Genomic DNA, 19,736 nt, shown 5'->3' with positions numbered 1-19,736 from the left:
ACAGAGTGGAAAATCAGCATGAGGGTAACCTGTGAGCCAAAAATCTGTCTGTAAGTAATCCCAAACAGGTGAAGACTTTTCCAGTTGGAATGGACGGATGAGAACATTTGTTCCAATGGCAATGAAGGTGGCTGACACAAGTGTTCTGTAGCACTTGGACTTGGTCAGACATTGAAGATGCCAAGGCCATCCGCAGCTCCCTGGGCCATCAATAATCGTCCTGATTTTTGTTTTGCCACTGGACTTCAGTGGTCCAGGAAGAGAGGATAAGGCTGATAACTTTGTGTAGCTCTGCCTCTTGTAAATCCAATTCACACACAAGTCAAGACATTACTTTGGGATATCATTGGTCCTTTTTGAACACGGAAGACAACAACATGTCTATATTGTTGGTACTAGATACTAATATAAATTTGGGGGTTAAAAGTACAAAGGATGAAACAATCCCTCTCCTCAAGGTAATTACTGTAGATGAGTGAACTGTATTTATAATTATAGATTCATCTATTTGTATCCCCAAAATCCACTTGGATTCACTAAGTTATTTTTAGCATGCTTTTCAGAGATTTGGGGCTCTCATTATATAAGAAGAGTTTAGAAAGAGAGGTTCCAAGGTAATGTCAATCAGATAGCATTTATTAAGCACTTAATATGTTCCAGGTACTCTCCCTGGGAAGACAAAGAAAGGCAAAAGATAGCTCCCTTGGGAAACTTAACCTAACAGAGAGACAACATACAACTGTACGGATAAGCTATAGTACAGGGTAAATTGAAATAATCACCAGAAGAGAATTGCTAGAATTGAAATTAGGAAGGACTTCTATAGGAAGTAGTATTTTAATTGAGACTTGAAGGATATCAGGGAAGCCAGGAGGTAGAGATGAAGAGAAAGCATTCCAGACATGTTAGGTAGATACTGACAATGCCGGGAGCTCAGAGATGGAGCATCTTGTTTGAAGATCAGTAAGGAGACCAGTGTTACTGTATAGAAATATAGAGGCATCAACAATTATCCTGATTCCAAAGGATCCTGGGGAGATAGTTCATGAACTGACTTGTGAATTTGGATTCTTAGATGCAAGGAAGCACCATATAGTGGTTAAGGTTAGCAAGCTGATGATTGTGTCTGAGTCCCATCTCTGCCACTTACTGGTCAGGATGGTAGGATGGTATAATGTTACTACTTTCCTACCTAGAAGGTAACCTAGAAGAATGTGTGTGTATGTGTGTGTAATACATATATTTTGTACTTTTTCTTTAGGGCTTCTGTGAATTGTAGTATCCTTGTATTTCAAATATTTATTCAAACTCAAGGGGAGGAAGGCTGTTTGCTTCACTCAAATTTTTTTATCCCATAGTATAGCCAGGTGTTATATGACTTCTAGCTAGTGATGAGTAAATTGTTGTTTTTTTAAATTAGCTCATTCAGTTTGTTCAGGAACATTAGCAACCTAATTATTGAAATAACTAAATTGTTGTTGAGCTAATATAATAAAGTTGTTTGTCCTTTGCTTCTTCCTTCTTTCCTTAAGCAAGTAAATATGAAACCACCGAGGCTCAAAGTTCATTACATATATTGATTTTTTTTTCCTTAGCCAAAGCTTTAAAAGGCTGTGACCTCATAATGAAAAGAGCGTGATGTTGGCTAAATGGATGGCTGTCTAAAACCCTTTAAGTTAATGGAGTGTGTTATTAGATGTTATATGCCAAACATTTCATGGTGTTTTATTTTAGCATTTTGGACATTATATTCTTAGAGGTCTTCTTAGTCTTCTAATTGCTTATGAATCTGCAGTGCTTTTCACATCCCAACAAGGTAAGTGTGGTTATTTTTGTTACTATCTTACAGAAGAGAAATTGAAAAGTATGGAAGAATTAAATGAATTGCTTGAGCTCTTATGCTTTTATACTTAAGATAAATGTGATTTCATAAATGTGTGCAATTCCTTCAGTGATGCAGATTACCAACCTCTCTATACTCTCATCATCCTATGTTATTCTAATCTGATTCTAGAATATCAAGACGGTTTTCATCAATCATTTCTTGAAAGATTCTGTGTAAGCTCCCCTCCCCCTTTTTAAAATTATGGCTTTGAAGTAGTCCAATAATTTTTTTCCTTGAGGTAATTGGGGTTAAGTGACTTGCTCAGGGTTACACGTCTAGGAAGTGTTAAGTGTCTGAGACCATATGTGAACTCAGGTCCTCCTGACTTCAGGGCTTGTGCTCACTCCAATAATTCTTAAATGATCTCTTTATCTATTTTCCAGGACACTTGTTTTTCCAATTAGATACCTCACATTTTCCCATTTTTTCTTTTTGATTTTGTGTTCCTTTTTCTTGATGTCTCATGGAGTCATTAGATTCTACCTGCTCAGTTCTACTTTTTAAGGAGTTCTTTTCTTCAGTGAATTTTTGTACATCTTTTCCCATTTTTAGTAGATATTTGTATCTCTTTTACAATTTGAGCTATTCTGTTTTTTAAAGTGTTATTTTTTGTGCCTTCTTTACTAATCTGTTGACTTTTGTTTTTCATGATTTTCTTACATCATTGTTATTTCTTTTCTCAATTTTTCTTCTACCTCTCTTATTTGATTTTTAAAATCTATTTTGCGCTCTTCTGGGAATTCTTTTTGGGTTAGAGACCAATTCACTCTTTGAGACTTTGGATGTAGCAGTTTTGATTCTGTGGTCTTCTTATTTTTTATTTTTTGATCTTTCCTGTCACTGTAGTAACTTTCTATGGTCATTATTATTATCATTATGTAGTTGTTTGCTCATTTCTATGCCTATTCATTGATTTTTAACTTTATGTTAAACTTGAGTCTGCTCCAAGCTTGGAAGCTGTATTGTCCCAAGGTTGAAGTTTTCTGTACAGCTATTTTCAGAGTTACTTTTGAGAGTCCGTAAGTTTTTAGTCCTTCCAAAGTTGTGTGTTTACTGCTCTTCTGGTGAGTGACCGATCATAAGTACTCCTTTCTGCCCTGAAACTATGACCAGAAACTCTGCTCTCCTGTAGGTTTAAGCTCTGGTGTATTAGTGCTCCTCCTTGCCCTGTGACTGCAACCCAGGATTTCAACCCAATATGTGTATGGGCAATGTAACCTATGCCAATAAAGGGACCTCTTTAATCTTTCTTACCAGCTGTGTGACCCATTTACTATCTGTGGGATGAGAACTCTGGAAGCTGCTGCTAGTGTGATTCAGCTGGCTTTCCAGGGGATTATCTATGCTGGACTGTGCTCCACTGTCACCCAAATACAACAGACCTTTCTTATTGACCTTCTAAGTTATCTTGAGCTGGAACATTGTTTCACCCCATGCTTTTGTAGTTTCTGATGCTTCAGAATTAATTTTAAGGTAGTATTTAATTTTTGAGGGGAATTTGGGAGAGCTCAGGTGAGGCCCTGCCTTTTCCCTGTCATTTTCACTCTTCCTTCCATCTTCTTTGAGATTTGTGATGTATTATGTGTTTTATATCCACATAGCATCATTGGAAAAATACTTTTTTTTTTTTTTAAGGAAAAAAGTGACTGTGATCATGTGCTCTTTGTGCTGCTCCTCTAACTGAACAGTATAGTCTAGACAGCACCTATTCTTCATCCACTTGGTTTTTCCTGAATAGTTAGTCTGAACACTTTGGAGTGCTTTCTAATCTCATTATGAGACAGCAATGTTTTGGGTCTTAACAAAAATATGAGCATGTGGAGATCTTTACCAGCTATAGAGAAGCCCTCTTTTGTTTGGGCTCTGTGTTGGATATTCTCTAAGATAAGAACAAATACACTTGGCTCATTCATTTCTTCCTATATGTTAGGCATGATAATTGCCAGAAGATTGTCAAACAAAATTATGCCTATTGAAATATCTTTCAAGGAATCTTGTATGATTTTGGCATTTGCATGGGAGGTACTTTATTAGGGTAGCATTCTTAAAGTGGCATTTAGTTTTACCTGCTCAAATTTTTTTTATTTTTCTCAACTATTAAGCCAAACAAATAATCAACAAATAAGCACAGTGGGGTCTTGTGTTCTTTTTATTTTCTAGTCACCTGTGTGACTGGTAAATTGTGTTATATTATAAAATATTGTTTATAAAAGCCTACCCTTTTCACATCTTTAGTTAGAATGACTAATATATGTATAGATTAATGCCATAAAACTAATATAAAGATGGGAAAGCTAAAGTTCATTTTATTAATTTTGGCTCGTTGTTATAGCCTGTTGAGAGATTTGGGAATTTTTGTTATGTCTTTTATCAAAATCAGGATTCCCCAAAATTCCAACTGCCTTAAAAGACAGAGTGATGTAGCCAATGCTCATCATTAAGCATAAGAGAGAAAGAAATTGTGAAAGAATGTAGTCACGTCAAATGATATTGTTAAAGGAAAACTCTTAGCTTTATTTTGAGGTTTACTTGTATATTGTTTTGTTTTGCCTAAATATTCTGTGAAGGTTCCTATTATTTGTAATCAAATTTGATTAATATATTCCTTAAATTTAAGATAATTAAACAATGAGGCTTTTATTTAAGTTGTACTCTGGTGCTTTATTGGGAGATGGAGATGATATAAGGAATTCATGTCAGTGGACCCCTAGCTTTAGCAGGTATTACAGAGTTGGAGAAGTGTCAAATCAAGTGTCAAATCAAATGAGGGCCAATTGTCCCTCATATATATATATATATATATATATATATATATATATATATATATATATATATATATATATATATATATATATATATATATATATATATATATATATATATATATATGAAAATCATCCTACTTGGTCATCAGCAGGTTGATACTAAGGAATATTTAGGTTTTTTTGTTTGTTTTGGCTTGGGCTATTTACTAAAAATGTCTACTAAGATGTTCAGGGATTATAATTTGCACTAGTAGGGTATCATATGTATTAAATTGTTTATCTTTTGAATAACTGAATTATTGAAATTGTCGGAAAAGAAAAACTTAAGTTATGATGTATTTATTTTATTCCACAGAGCATAATCGTGGGAAAGAATGATTGCATCAAGCATTCTATGAAATATGGATACAAATTAAAATAATTAAAGGATTCTCATTCTCAGAAACACAACAAAATGTATAAACCAGCGGAGACAGTGAAACGTCGACTCAATGTGCATGCACCACCAAGGATAAGAAGTGTGGATGTTGCCAGAGGACGAGCAGGATATGGATTTACTCTTTCTGGACAAGCGCCTTGTGTTCTTAGTTGTGTTATGAAAGGGAGTCCTGCAGACTATGTTGGACTAAAAGCTGGAGACCAGATATTTGCTGTCAATGACATCAATGTAAAAAAGGCTTCTCACGAAGATGTAGTGAAGCTCATAGGGAAATGTTCTGGGGTGCTACATATGGTAATCTGTGAAGGCATCAGTCATATGGACTCTTGTTCTAGTGATGAAGAAGTTGGATTTTATGAAGGAAAAGGCTGGCTAAAGCCCAAACTTGATTCCAAGGCATTAGGTATCAACAGAGCAGAGAGAGTTGTTGAAGAAATGCAGTCTGGTGGAATTTTTAGCATGATCTTTGAAAATCCTACTCTTTGTGCTGCCGGTTCAGATCACTCAAAACCAAAACAAAGATCTCTTTCAGAGTCGGCTGCTGCCGCCTCTCGGTTTGACATTGCACAGGAAAGTCTAAATAGCCCAAATTATAATCTCCATTCTAAGGATGAAATGTCTAAAGTCATACATGATGATTCAGTTTTCAGTATTGGATTAGAAAATCATGATGACTTTGGATTAGATGCGAGTATTTTGAATGTTGCCATGGTAGTAGGTTATCTAGGTTCAATAGAACTTCCTTCAACTTGCTCCAACCTTGAATATGATAGTCTGCAGGCTATTCGTGGATGTATGAGACGCTTGCGGGCTGAACAGAAAATACATTCATTGGTGATGATGAAGATTATGCATGACTGCATTCAACTCTGCACCGACAAAGCTGGAGTAGTGGCTGAATATCCTGCAGAGAAACTGGCATTTAGTGCAGTGTGCCCAGATGACAGAAGGTTCTTTGGACTGGTCACCATGCAGAGTAATGATGATGGCAGTTTAGCTCAGGAAGATGAAGGAGTTTTGAGAACTTCTTGTCATGTTTTTATGGTAGATCCAGAGCTATTTAGCCATAAAATTCATCAAGGCATTGCAAGACGATTTGGGTTTGACTGTACAGCTGATCCAGACACTAATGGTTGTTTAGAGTTCCCAACATCATCTTTACCTGTTTTGCAATTTATTTCAGTCCTATATAGAGACATGGGAGAATTGATTGAAGGAATGAGAGCACGGGCCTTCCTGGATGGTGATGCTGATGCCCATCAGAATAACAGCACAAGTAGCAATAGTGACAGTGGCATTGGTAATTTCAACCAGGAAGAAAAAAGCAACAGAGTTCTGGTGGTAGATTTGGGGGGCAGTTCAAGCAAGCACATTCCTACTAACATGTGGGAAAATCCAGGAGGAAGAGCCCCAAACCCACCTGCTGCTCACTGGAATGGTTTCTGTCATGATTCAGAAGGAAGTTCTTTAGAACCAACTCAGAATGATAAATTCTGTGACTTAAATAAACATTTAGGACCTTCTTCCCGAATGGAGATTCCTCTAGTTTCTTCACGGAGTTCAGTCCCTCCTTCCAAAAGAAGTGCCACGGCTATGGGTGGGGGTGCCAACCAAAGGTGGCTGCCTGTCCATGTACTCCAGGAGTGGCAACATGGCCATGCCAGTGATCAGGAGTCATACACGGACTCTACAGATGGATGGTCGAGTGTGAACTGTGGCACACTTCCTCCTCCAATGAATAAGATTCCAGCCGACCGCTACAGGGTTGAGGGCAGCTTTGTTCAGCCTCAGCTAAGTGCTCACAAGAGTGAATGGTCTAAAAAAGCTTTTGGAATGCAGAACTTTTTTGGCCCTCATCGAAATGTTAGAAAGATGAAAGAAGACAAAAAGGTAAGCATTGTTATGAATAGTCTTAGAATAGTCTTAACCACAACAGCTTGGATGAGTACTTTTGGTCAATTATTTAAGATGTCATATAAGTTTGCTTTTCATGTCTAACTATCAAACGCACAGTACTTTTCCAAATTCAGTAGAGTGTCATGTTAAGAAAATTGACAAGATAAAAATGTTAATTGATAAAGCATGTTTCTTTTGCAAAACACAAAAAACTAAGAGCCCTTATTCTTTACTTGATTTGACAAGATTCATTCAGGGTTCAGATTTCTATTAATTACTTGTTATATAAATATGTTCAAAATTATATTTACACAGCCCCTTTAGGAACATGACTGTTGAAAAATGAAGTACAAATTGAATCACGGGATCCTAGTTTTAGCAGGGAATATTTAGAAAATGAAGCAGTGATCATAAAGAGCCAGCATGTCCTCATTAGAATGGATTATACCAAACTAATGTCATTTAAAAAAAAAACGGTTTATTAAACTGTGGATCAAGGAAATGATATAGATATAGTTTACCCGGATGTTAGCAAAGCATTTGGTAAACCTTTTCATGGCATTTTGGTTGAAAATATAGGGAAATATGAGCTAAACAGTGTTGTTTTAAGCAGATGGAGAATAGATTGGATGGTTGGTCACAAAGAACATTCATTAATAGTCTCATGTTACCTGGGAAGGTGGTTTCCAGTAGAATACCTTAGGAATTAGTGCTTTACCTTATGCTGTTTAACATTTTTATCAGTGAATTGACTAAAACACATAAGTGGCATTTTTATCAATTCTTTCAGATGTCATAACTGGGAAGGATCATAAAAGTGTATTCAAAGAAGTATTTTAAAAAGTCTTGATAGGCTGGAATACTGGGCTGAATCAGAAATAGCTTTTAACAGGGATGCATATACTTTGGGTTAAAAAATCAACTTCATAAGTATAATGGGAAATATAGATAAGTAATGGTTTGTCTGAAAATGAACTGAGAGTTAATGGAAAGTAAGGTCAATGTAAGTCAAGGATAGCCAAGAAACTCAATGAAGTCTTTCTTCACCCTACATTAAGAAAAACATAGTTTCCAAGAACAATAATGACCCAATCCTATTGTACTTTCTCTTAGTCAAGCCAAATAATTTTGCATTCATTTCTGGGAACTTTATTTTTGGAAGGACTTTGATAAGTTGGGAGAGTATCTGGAAGGATAATAAAATGGTGAGGGATCTTGAATTCTTGCCATATGAGAATTGCCTGAAGGAATTAAGGAAGAACTTAGATAGGAGAGTAGGATATGATAATTGTCTTCCAAGTATTTAAAAGACTGTCTTATTGAAAAATGGATTAAACTTGCTATTCTTGGTTTCTAGCTATAGAATTCAGAGACATGGCTAAAAATTTAAAAGAGAATATTGATTTGATATAAGTAAATACTATTAGAAATATACAAAAATGGAATTGGTATAGATTCTCTCTCATTAAGGTCTTCAAGCAAGGAGCACTTTTTTTGAAATATAGAGAGAATTTTATTTTCAGCTGGACTGGATGACTTACTGAATCCTAACTCTTAAAATTCCATCATTAGAAAGCATATAATCCAGTTTCCTTGTTTGATAGGTGAGGAACTCACCCAAAAATGAGCAAACTCATTTTCAGATGAGGAAAAAAAATTGCTTCAGGTAATTCAGATAGTAAGCATCAGGGCCAAAATTATTGTTTAAAATTATACTATGAACTCTAAAGAAATGTTTTAACCTCTTTATTTCTCATTTAAAGAAAGTGCTTATTATTGTATTGCATTAAATAAAGATCAACATATTTGTTTCTGAATGAATCTTTTATTTGAGGAAAATGGGTGAGATTAAATGCTCAAGCAGGAGCTAGAAATGTTATATACTTATAAGATTTGAGCTAGTTATCAAGGATTATGATGTTCAGTTAATGAAGTTTAGGAGATCTATTGTAGTTAAACTTTGTGGCTTTGAGATTCACTTGCTGTGCAAATCAGTAATTAGTTAATCTCTCTGATCCTCAGTATCCTTATCTATAAAATAGGAATTCTTGGACTACCTATGTCATAGTCATATTGTGAAGATCATGTTTTATAAACCTGTAAGTGCTACAGAAATAGGAGAACTTTTATTCTGTTCTTTTGTTTCTCTGTAGGTAAAATAGGTCGCATTTCTGTGGTACTTAATGTTTTATGAAGTAATTTACTTACAACAATCTTGTGTGGATAGGTAGTACCATTACTATTCTCATTTGGTACCTGAAGAAACCTAGACACAGAAAGATTTAATGACTTGCAAAAAGTCCTTGAGTTTTGTGACAGGAAAAGGAAAGTGTGCGCAAAATGAACTGATTATCATCTCTATATCATCCTTTGAATCAGATAAGAGTTATGGCCAGAATAGTGGGTACCACAAGACTATACAAATAAAATCCCAGGATTATTTTGTTCAAATGAGTTATGACATAATTTGAGGCAATTTTAAGAATAAGAGACCATTCAAAGGAGATGAACAGACAATTTTCAGATAAATAAATTGAAACTATTTATAGTCACATGAAAAGGTGCTCCAAACAATTGATCAGAAAAATGCAAATTAAAGACAACTCTGAGATTCCACTACAAACCTGTCAGATTGGCTAAGATGACAGGAAAAGATAATGATGAATGTTGGAGGGAATGTGGGAAAACTGGGACACTGATGCATTGTTGGTGGAGTTGTGAATGAATCCAGCCATTTTGGAAAGCAATTTAGAATTATGCTCAAAAAGTTATCAAACTGTGCATACCCTTTGATCCAGCAGTGTTACTGCTTAGCTTATATCCCAAAGAGATCTTAAAGAAGGGAAAAGGAACCACATGTGTAAAAATGTTTGTGGCAGCCCTCTTTGTAGTGGCCAGAAACTGGAAACTGAATGGATGCCCATCAATTGGAGAATGGCTGAATAAATTATGGTATATGAATGTTATGGAATATTATTGTTCTGTAAAAAAATGACCAGTAGGATAGAGAGACTTACATGAACTGATGCTGAGTGAAATGAGCAGAACCAGGAAATCATTGTATACTTCAACAACAATACTGTATGAGGATGTATTCTGATGGACATGGCACTCTTCAACAATGAGAGGATCCAAATCAGTTCCAATTGTTCAGTAATGAAGAGAACCAGCTACACCCAGAGAGAGAACTATGGGAAATGAGTATGGACCACCACATAGCATTTCCACTCCCTCTGTTATTGTTTGCTTGCATTTTTGTTTTCCTTCTCAGATTTTTTTTACCTTCTTTCTAGATCCGATTTCTCTTGTGCAGCAAGATAACTATAAATATGTATACATATATTGTATTTAACATATACTTTAATATATTTAACATGTATTGGACTCCCTGCCATCTAGGGGAAAGGGTGAGGGGGAAGGAGGAGGAAATTTGGAACAGAAGGTTTTGCAAAGGTCAGTGTTGAAAAATTACCAATGCATATGTTTTGTAAGTAAAGTTCATTATGCATATGTAAGTATTATAATAATAATAATGATAAAAATAAGAGACCATTTGTTCAAATATTGTATATTTATTTTCACATTAAAATTTTATGTTAAAATCTGGAATGTTCCTATTGCTCTTCTTAATCAACTCTTCCTCTTTCTTGTTGTCTCTTGATATGTGGATGGGTATTCATAGTATTGGTCTTATGGCCTTGAAAGATCTCATTTTGTTTTCTGAGTTTTCTAAAAGAGATTCAATTATTTAATTGGATAAGCCTATATTAAGAACATGTTATATGCTAAACACTCTCTTAGGGCTCTTGGGATACAAGGACTTTTTGTTGTCTTCTTTTTTTTTTAAGTTAATAGTCCTTGTCCCAAAAGAGCATATAAACTATATTAAATTAATTTAGTGTCATCTCTCTCTCTCTTTTTTTAATTAAAGCATATGCATGGGTAAGTTTCCAACATTGACCCTTGCAAAACCCTTTGTTCCAAATTATCTTCTTCTTCTCCCCACCCCCTCCCCTAGCTGTCAGGTAGTCCAATAAAGTTAAATATGTTGAAATACATGTTAGATCCAATATATGTATACATATTTATACAGTTATCTTGCTGCATAAGAAAAATCAGATCAAGAAGGAAGAAAAAGAAAAACTAAGGAAGAAAACAAAATGCAAATAACAAAGAATGAGAATACTATGTTGTGTCTTTTCACACTCTGTTCCCACAATCTCTCTGAGATGGCTCTCTTCATCACTGAACAAGTGGAACTGGTTTGAATCATCTCATTGTTGAGAAGAGCCACGTCCATCAGAATTGATCATCATATAGTCTTGTTGTTGCCATATACAATGATCTCCTGGTTCTGCTCATTTCACTTAGCATCAGTTCATGTAAGTCTCTCCAGGCCTCTCTGAAATCCTCCTGTTGGTCATTTCTTACAGAACAATAATATTCCATAATATTCATATACCACAATTTATTCAGTTTTCAGTTTCTTTACACTACAAAAAGGGCTGCCACAAACATTTTTGCACATGTGAGTCCTTTCCCCCTTTTTATGATCTTTTTGTATCCAGTAAACTGATTGTATGACATTACTTATGATAGGGACCTTCAGAATGGGGTATGATATTGTGAAAAATAACAATTCTGGGAAAACAATTCCCGATCAAGAAAACTTTTAAGAAAAACACTTTTATTCCATTGGTGACAACACACCTTTCCCTCATGTAAATCCAAGCCTCCCATGAGATGTCTTGATGGGTTTTCATCAATAAACAACAAGACAAATTCATTACCTAGTAACCAGGCTGAAATTTCAGGGCCAGAAAAAGAACCAGCAACCCTTGGGAAACTGATTTAAGTATCTTTTAGCTACTTAGTGCAGTGTCATTATCATGATTATTCACAGTAACTCATGTTGGTACAACATCTCTTAAGGTTTGCCAACTGTTCCTTATAGTAACTGCTTCACTCAGCTAGGAAGTGTGAGGTGTTGTGGCTCAGAATCCGCAAACATTTGTACTGATTTTAGTCACTCAAAAATATTTGTTGAATCCAAATGTTACTTGTTAAAACTTTTTAAACCTTAGTGCTACTAACGAACCTCCAATGCACACAAAATTCCACTTGTTGTTGAACTTTTATTGTAATTGTCTATGATATGAACCCTTGGCATAGGAATAACTAGTCATGGTGCTTTTTGTAGTTCATTTATAGTTCAAGACTAAAAGAAATTCCACAAAAGTTTGATTTATGCACTGACAAACTTAATTGATATTGGCAGTAAATATGACAATTTGTAGGGCAGTAAATAGTTTGGGGGCATCTATAAATTAGAAAGAAAGCTGAAACTAAAATGGATGTCTGCTGCTTCCTTAGAGTTTTCTGCAGCAAATGGAGAGTATTACTGAACTAGATGTTGTGATTCTTGAAACCAGTGAGTGTCACACTTAGGGAAAATGTACCACTTTACTCATCAGTTGGGTAAACTATAAGCCCAAGCCAAACCTATGTCATTTAATGGATTCATAAATTAGACAAAGAATGGTTTCATGAGCCAGAAACCATGGCAGTCACTAGGGAGTGACTTCTTACCAAGGTTTAAATGAGAGGCTCCCAGAAGATCTTGTTTGTTTTTGTACATATGAGAGAAGATGATTTGGGGGAAACATGTACTTAGCTTCCTGACAATGAACAGGATCTGTGCGCTTGTCTTTTTTTGACTATAAGATCTTATTTTGTTTTGTTTTAGTTTCCTAATGATGAGAAAATGATTAAGAAAACAAAAATAATGAGGAGAGACCTTAGTGACCACAATCCATTTTTTTATGGCATAGCAAATTACAGGTTCATCAAATACCACACCAAGAGAATATTGGATTTCAGTGAAGCAGTTTTCTATGATCAGTCCAGCACAATGAGAGGAAGTGTTATAATAGATTGTGGGAAAGGTCTAGAGAATTCTAAAAGACCATGTTTAAGGCAGAACAGATTGTAATTTCTCTGAAAGGGAAGTAAGAAATATTAGTGAATGGAAACAATGAGCTTCAAAGAGTAAGAAATTATTAATAGAGTTTTACGGTAGAAATTGGAAACTACGTCTGAGATTCTAATCCCTGTTTGAGTTGAAACCTCCATTATTTTTCTGATAGGTGGTCATCTGGCCTTTACTCTGAGACCTCCAGGAATGGGGAATTCACTTCTTCCTAAGGATTCTTTTGAACTTTTCTGATCTGAGGGAAAACTAATCAGAAAATAGGGCAATTGGTTAAGTCATAAAAGGGTTATGGCAAACTAGATTTAGTTAGAAAGTCAAACAGATCTATTTAAAAGGAAAAAAAATATCCTCAGAATTTGTGCCTGATAGGTTTCTATAAGAAGCAGGAGTATAGTAAAACATGTGTTGAAGATTTAGTGTCCCCTGTAACTCATGATATGTTTGTGGCACTGAATTATTCTTTGTAGTTGTATTTAATTCCAAGATAGTTGAATTAAGATGTGAGAGGGAATGTCAGATTGCACCAACTTTTGGATTTGAATGTAGAGGAAGGAAGTCAAGAGTAACAGAACAAAATCACACAGGTAGTGAATGGTGAATAGAGAATAAAAAGAATGTTGGGTTTGGAGTCAGAGGACCTGAGATTGAATCTTGACTTTACTTTTTATAATTTTTCTTACTTGCGGAGTCCTTTAACTTCTCTAAACTGCAAAGTCTTTATCTTTTAAAAAGAAAATATTGGGCTAGATTGATTCTCTGCCCATTCTATATTCAGTGATCAATTCCTAGTTTTTAGAAATTTAAGATGGCTTATTAAAGTGATGTTTATTCTTGTTAGGTGGAAGAGGAACAGGAGAGTGGCAAAAGATTTGTCCTATCCCTTCACATGTTTGAAATTGGAGAAATGTAGGGAGCTCATGTTGTCACTAATATCTATCTCCACTAATGTTTGGTATAATTCTGAAAATACTAGCAATGGCAATAAAACAAGAGAAAAGAATTAAAGGCATATAGATAAATAAGGATAGAGAAAACTATCCCTGTTTGTGGATGATATATATGATGGCCTGCTTGGAAAATTCCAGGAAATTAGCAAAGATACTAATTGAAGCAGTTGATAACTTCAGTAAAGTTGTAAGCTACAAAATAAAAATTCAAGAATCAACAGTATTTCTTTATAATAACAAATCTAAGAAGCAATAGTAGAAAGGAAAATTCTACTCTAAATAACTACAAAATGCAGAATGCTTCTGAGCATCTGTCTCCTAAAGCATATAAAAACTTACATAAATTGAACTGTAAATAATTTCTTGAAATGAAGAACATCTTAATTAGAGGATATTTAGTTCTCATAGCTGGGCCATGCTAATTAAGAAAAAATGACAGTACTACCAAAATTAATTTATATTTTTAATGCTATACCAATCAGATTATCAAGAGCATACTTTATAGAGCTTGATAAAATAATTACAAAATTCATTTGGAAACCAAAAAAATAGGGAAATATTGAAAAAAAAAATAAGGACAAAGCGTGAATAGCACTTCTAAATCCCCAAATTGTAATTATAAAACATCAGTCATTAAAACCATCTGGCATTAAAGAATAGACAGATCAATGAAAGAAATTAAAGAAGGAAAATTCAGAAATAACAGGATCCAATAATCTAGTGTTTGATAAAGTGGAAAACATAAGTTACCTAGAGAAACATTTGATTAAAAACAACAACATTACCAGGAAAACTGAAAACAGTCTGTCAGCAGTTAAGCTTAGATCACTATCTCATATTCTACAATGCCTTTTAAATGGATACATGACCTTGATATAAAAGACCATACTATTAAAGAAATTAGTTATACCTTTCACAGCCATGGGTAAAAGATATATTCTTAAGTAGTGCAAAAAATAAAACAAATAACTTTTGAGTACTTGAAACTGTAAAGCTTCTAGATAATCTAAAATAAGAAGGGAAGTGGTTGAATGGGAAAAAGTCTTTGTATCACATTTCTCTGATAAGGGTTTAGCATCCAAGATATATAAACAATAAATAGATATGATTAGTAGCCATTCCCCAACAGATAAATGGTCAAAGAATATGACCAAACAATTCTAAAGTGAAGACTGCAAAATTTTTACAACTACATGAAAAAATATTCCAAGTCACTAAAAATAAGAAAAATGTAAATCTAAACAACTTTGAGATTTTACCTCCTACCCTACAAATTGACAAAAAAATGCCCCAAAATAGCAATGTAAAATATTGGAATTATGGAAGATCTACAACTAATACATTGTTGGTGATGCTGTGAAATAGTACAGCCATTTTGGAAAGCAATTTGGAATTAAGCAAATAAAGTGAATAAAATATCTTTACTCTTTGAACCAAAGATTCCATTTTACTGGGCTTAGGCCCCAAAGAAACCATTGATAAAAATGTACAAACAAACAAAAACCCAATCTACTCCCAGATAATTACAAATTACTAGCTAAGAACTAAAAACAAAGAAGATGCTTATTAATTGGGAGAATAATTGAACAAATTGTGGTATATAAATATAATGAAATGTCACAATGCTGTAAGAAATGATATTATGTGACGAATATAGAGAAGCAAATTTTTTAAAATTAATTTTATAATTATAACATTTTTTGACAATACATATGCATAGGTAATTTTTTTACAACATTATCCTTTGTACTCCCTTCTGTTCCGAATTTTTCCCCTCCTTCCCTCCACCCCCTCCCCTAGATGGCAGGCATTCCTATACATATATTTTTTTCCTCAATTCATATTTCTTTTTTTTAAATTTTTTTTATTTTTTTAAAATTAATTTTATAATTATAACTTTTTTTTGACAGTACATATGCATAGGTAATTTTTTTTTTTACATTATCTCTTGTACTCCCTTCTGTTCTGAATTTTTCCCTTCCTTCCCTCCACCCCCTCCCCTAGATGGCAGGCATTCCCATACATATTAAATATCTTATAGTATATGCTTGGTACAATATATATATGCAGAACCCAATTTTGTTGTTGTTGTTGCAAAGGAAGAATTGGATTCAGAAGGTAAAAATAACCTGGGGAGAAAAACAAAAAATGCTAACAGTTTAGACTCATTTCCCAGTGTTACTTCTCTGGGTGTAGCTGATTCTGTCCATCGCTGATCAATTGGAATTGGATTAGCTCTTCTCTATGTTGAAGATATCTACTTCCATCAGAATACATCCTCATACAGTATCGTCGTTGAAGTGTATAATGATCTCCTACTTCTGCTCATATCACTCAGCATCAGTTGATATAAGTCTCTCCAAGTCTCTCTGTATTCCTCCTGCTGGTCATTTCTTACAGAACAATAATATTCCATAACATTCATATACCATAATTTATCCAACCATTCTCCAATTGATTGACATCCATTCATTTTCCAGTTTCTAGCCACTACAAAAAGGACTGCCAAAAACATTTTGGCACATACAGGTCCCTTTCCCTTCTTTAGTATTTCCTTGGGATATAAGCCCAGTAGTAGCACTGCTGGATTGAAGGGTATGCACAGTTTGATAACGTTTTGGGCATAGTTCCAGATTGCTCTCCAGAATGACTGGATTCTTTCACAACTCCACCAACAATGTATCAGTGTCCCAGTTTTCCCACATCCCCTCCAACATTCATCATTATTTGTTCCTGTCATCTTAGCCAATCTGACAGGTGTGTAGTGGTATCTCAGAGTTGTCTTAATTTGCATTTTTCTGATCAATAGTGATTTGGAACACTTTCACATAAGTGGAAATAGTTTTAATTTCATCATCTGAGAATTGTCTGTTCATATCCTTTGACCATTTATCAATTGGAGAATGGCTTGATTTCTTATAAATTAAAATCAATTCTCTGTATATTTTGGAGATGAGGCCTTTATCAGAACCTTTAACTGTAAAAATGTTTTCCCAATTTGTTACTTCCCTCCTAATCTTGTTTGCATTAGTTTTGTTTGTGCAGAAACTTTTAATTTGATGTAATCAAAATTTTCTATTTTGTGATCACTAATGATCTCTAGTTCTCCTTTGATCACAAATTCCTTCCTCCTCCACAAGTCTGAGAGGTAGACTATCCTATGTTCCTCTAATTTGTTTATGATCTCGTTCTTTATACCTAAATCTTGGACCCATTTTGATTTTATCTTAGTATGTGGTGTTAAATGTGGGTCCATGCCTAGTTTTTGCCATACTAATTTCCAGTTTTCCCAGAAGTTTTTGTCAAATAATGAATTTTTATCCCAAAAGTTGGGATCTTTGGGTTTGTCAAACACTAGATTGCTATTTTTATTCACTATCTTGCCCTGTGAACCTAACTTATTCCACTGATCATCTGTTTCTTAGCCAATACCAAACAGTTTTGGTGACTGCTGCTTTTTAATTTACTTCTAGAGCAGGTACAGCTAGGCCACCTTCATTTGATTTTTTTTCCATTACTTCCCTTGAAATTCTCGACCTCTTGTTAAGAAGCAAAATTTATAACTGCCTCAAAATGGAGTAGAACTGATATGTGCAGTAACAATGACAATTTAAATGAAAAGAACATTTTTTTAAAATTCAACAAAATTATAAAGATTAAATTGGATGCAGATGAAGAGATATGAGAAAACAATTTTAATTTATTCCTTTGTAGAGGTGGGAGGTTCAAAGTCCATAGGTCACACACATGGCACGTTTTCAAATTTTCTAAATGTTATCAATTTTCCTCTCTTTAAAAAAAAATATACTCTTTGTCATATAGGATACTTCTCAGAGAAGGAGTTGGGGAGGGGAGAAGTGGCAAAAGAATGCACATTAAGAAACAGAAAATATAAATAAAAAAAAAGTTTAAAATCTATCCCTGGGTAATTTTGGAAGCCCTTATTCTAGACAGAACTAGTGACACTTGAAACTGTTACAAAACAATCATTTGAAGGAAGTGTGATTGTTTACCTTGGATAAGAGAAAACTCAAGAGGGGAACATGATTGGCTCTCCAAAGCAAAATCCTGACGACTGCTCCTTCTATAAATTTGTGACTTCTTGGAAAGCAAAGTGTCTTGCTTTTGTATCTATCTCCAATGCTTAGCATAGTGTTTGGCAAGTAGAAAGTGCTTACAAAATAGTTTCATTAATTCATTAGGTGTCCATCCATTCATGAAACCTCAGCTAGCATTTCAAAGGTAGAGGTAGGTATTGAGCTTCTTCTCATTAGTTCCTTAAGGCAGAAGTAGATGTAATAGGAGGAAGTTGCAGAAGAATAGATTTTCACTTGACAAAAAAAAAAAAAAAAAAAATTAAAAGTTAGAAAATTAAAAAATTAGAACCACCCAAAAGTGGAATAGGACTTTATAATTTATTGCTTTTATTGCTTTATGGCCTTATGCAAGGTACTTAATCCCTGGGCCTTAATTTTAACATCTGTAAAACGAAGCTGTTGGATTAAATGATCTAATTGATCCCTGTTCTGGACTTCTGTTGTTAACATGGTATTTCTTATATGTTAACTTGATATTTCTTAAATGGCCATTGGCATTTTCTGCTTTGTATTTTTTTGTGTTTTGAATAAACTGTTGATTTCATTGGGAGGGGGAATTTGTTGTCAGGAAATTCCCTCTATCCATACAGACCAGCACTAATTTCTATTTTAGCTGTCTGGTGCATTGAAAACTTAAAGTATCTGCTCAGGATCAAACAGCCTGTATGTATCCGAAACATTACTTGAACCCAGATGTTTTTTACTCCAAGACTTGCCCATGCCATGCGGTCTTTTTCTATTTTGTGTTATATTGTGCTCTTTCTGAGAACACCTGCTCGACTCAGCATTTAAAGATTTGTTGATTAGGTACCTGGGTTAGGGGAGAGGAGAGGGACCACACAGCTACTCTCCTAGGTTCCAGGGTACTCTGATCTACCAAATCTGTAGTTCATAATCCCTGATGAGCTAGCTTCCCTTTAACAGTCAGTCAGTAGATACATTTTGCTCAAATGATTTTTAACTGTTTGCCAAAACTGGCATAGTAATAGTAGGTTCACATTGGCAGTCACCCCTGGGAGACTACTTCACTGGCTCACAAAAAATTTCAGAGTTGGAAGGAGCCTCAGTAGCCTTCTGGCTCAATCTTTTTAATTTTACTTAATTTTATTTTATTTTTGTGATAATTCCCATAGATTGTTCCTAATTTTGTCCTGAGGACCCAAGAAAAAAACAAGTCTAATCTTCCTTCCTCCTGATAAATTTTTTTACCAATTTAGAGAAAGCTATTTCCTTTCAGTCTTTTCTTTACCAAACCAACCATCTTCATTCTCTCAGCCAGTCTTCATATGGCTGTCTTCAAAGCCTTCTTTATGATTTTCTTTGCCCTTTTTCTGCTGCTCTTTATCATCAGTTAATATCTATTTAAAGAACTGGTGTTTAGAATGGAACACAGGACTGTAAGTATGGAAGAACCAGGACAGAATCCAGTAAGACTCTGACCTTCTTGGGAATTTTCTCTTGATGCAGTCTGAGACTCCCTTGTTTCTTGGCTGCCATAGCCTCCGTTGCCTCTTCGTCTAGATCGAGACTCTCCTGATCACCAGTCTTATATTGCCAGCTGCCTCCTAGACATTTCACATGGCCTATAACCTCATTCAAAACAGTTCAGTTTCCTTCTCCAAGCCTGTTTCTCCCTTTTGCAAGCTTAGAATCATCCTCAATTTCTATTTCTTCCTCACTCATTAGATCCCATTGGCTTCCAAGTTTTGTTGATT

At 34.7% G+C, this 19,736-nt stretch overlaps 1 protein-coding gene across 1 annotated transcript in view; it reads left to right on the top strand.

Moving 5' to 3' along the window:
* Nucleotides 1-19,736, top strand: part of RGS12 (regulator of G protein signaling 12) — a 208,328-nt gene that overhangs the window by 19,165 nt on the left and 169,427 nt on the right. Inside the window, 1 exon segment of the mRNA XM_074274976.1 lies at nucleotides 5,006-6,979. Within this exon segment, the coding sequence (XP_074131077.1) occupies nucleotides 5,105-6,979 (1,875 nt within the window). The 5' untranslated portion in view covers nucleotides 5,006-5,104.

The sequence above is a fragment of the Sminthopsis crassicaudata genome, chromosome 6 (assembly GCF_048593235.1).
Source record: "Sminthopsis crassicaudata isolate SCR6 chromosome 6, ASM4859323v1, whole genome shotgun sequence".
In the NCBI taxonomy this organism is placed as follows: domain Eukaryota; kingdom Metazoa; phylum Chordata; class Mammalia; order Dasyuromorphia; family Dasyuridae; genus Sminthopsis; species Sminthopsis crassicaudata.
This window is presented reverse-complemented; position numbering and strand designations above follow the sequence as displayed.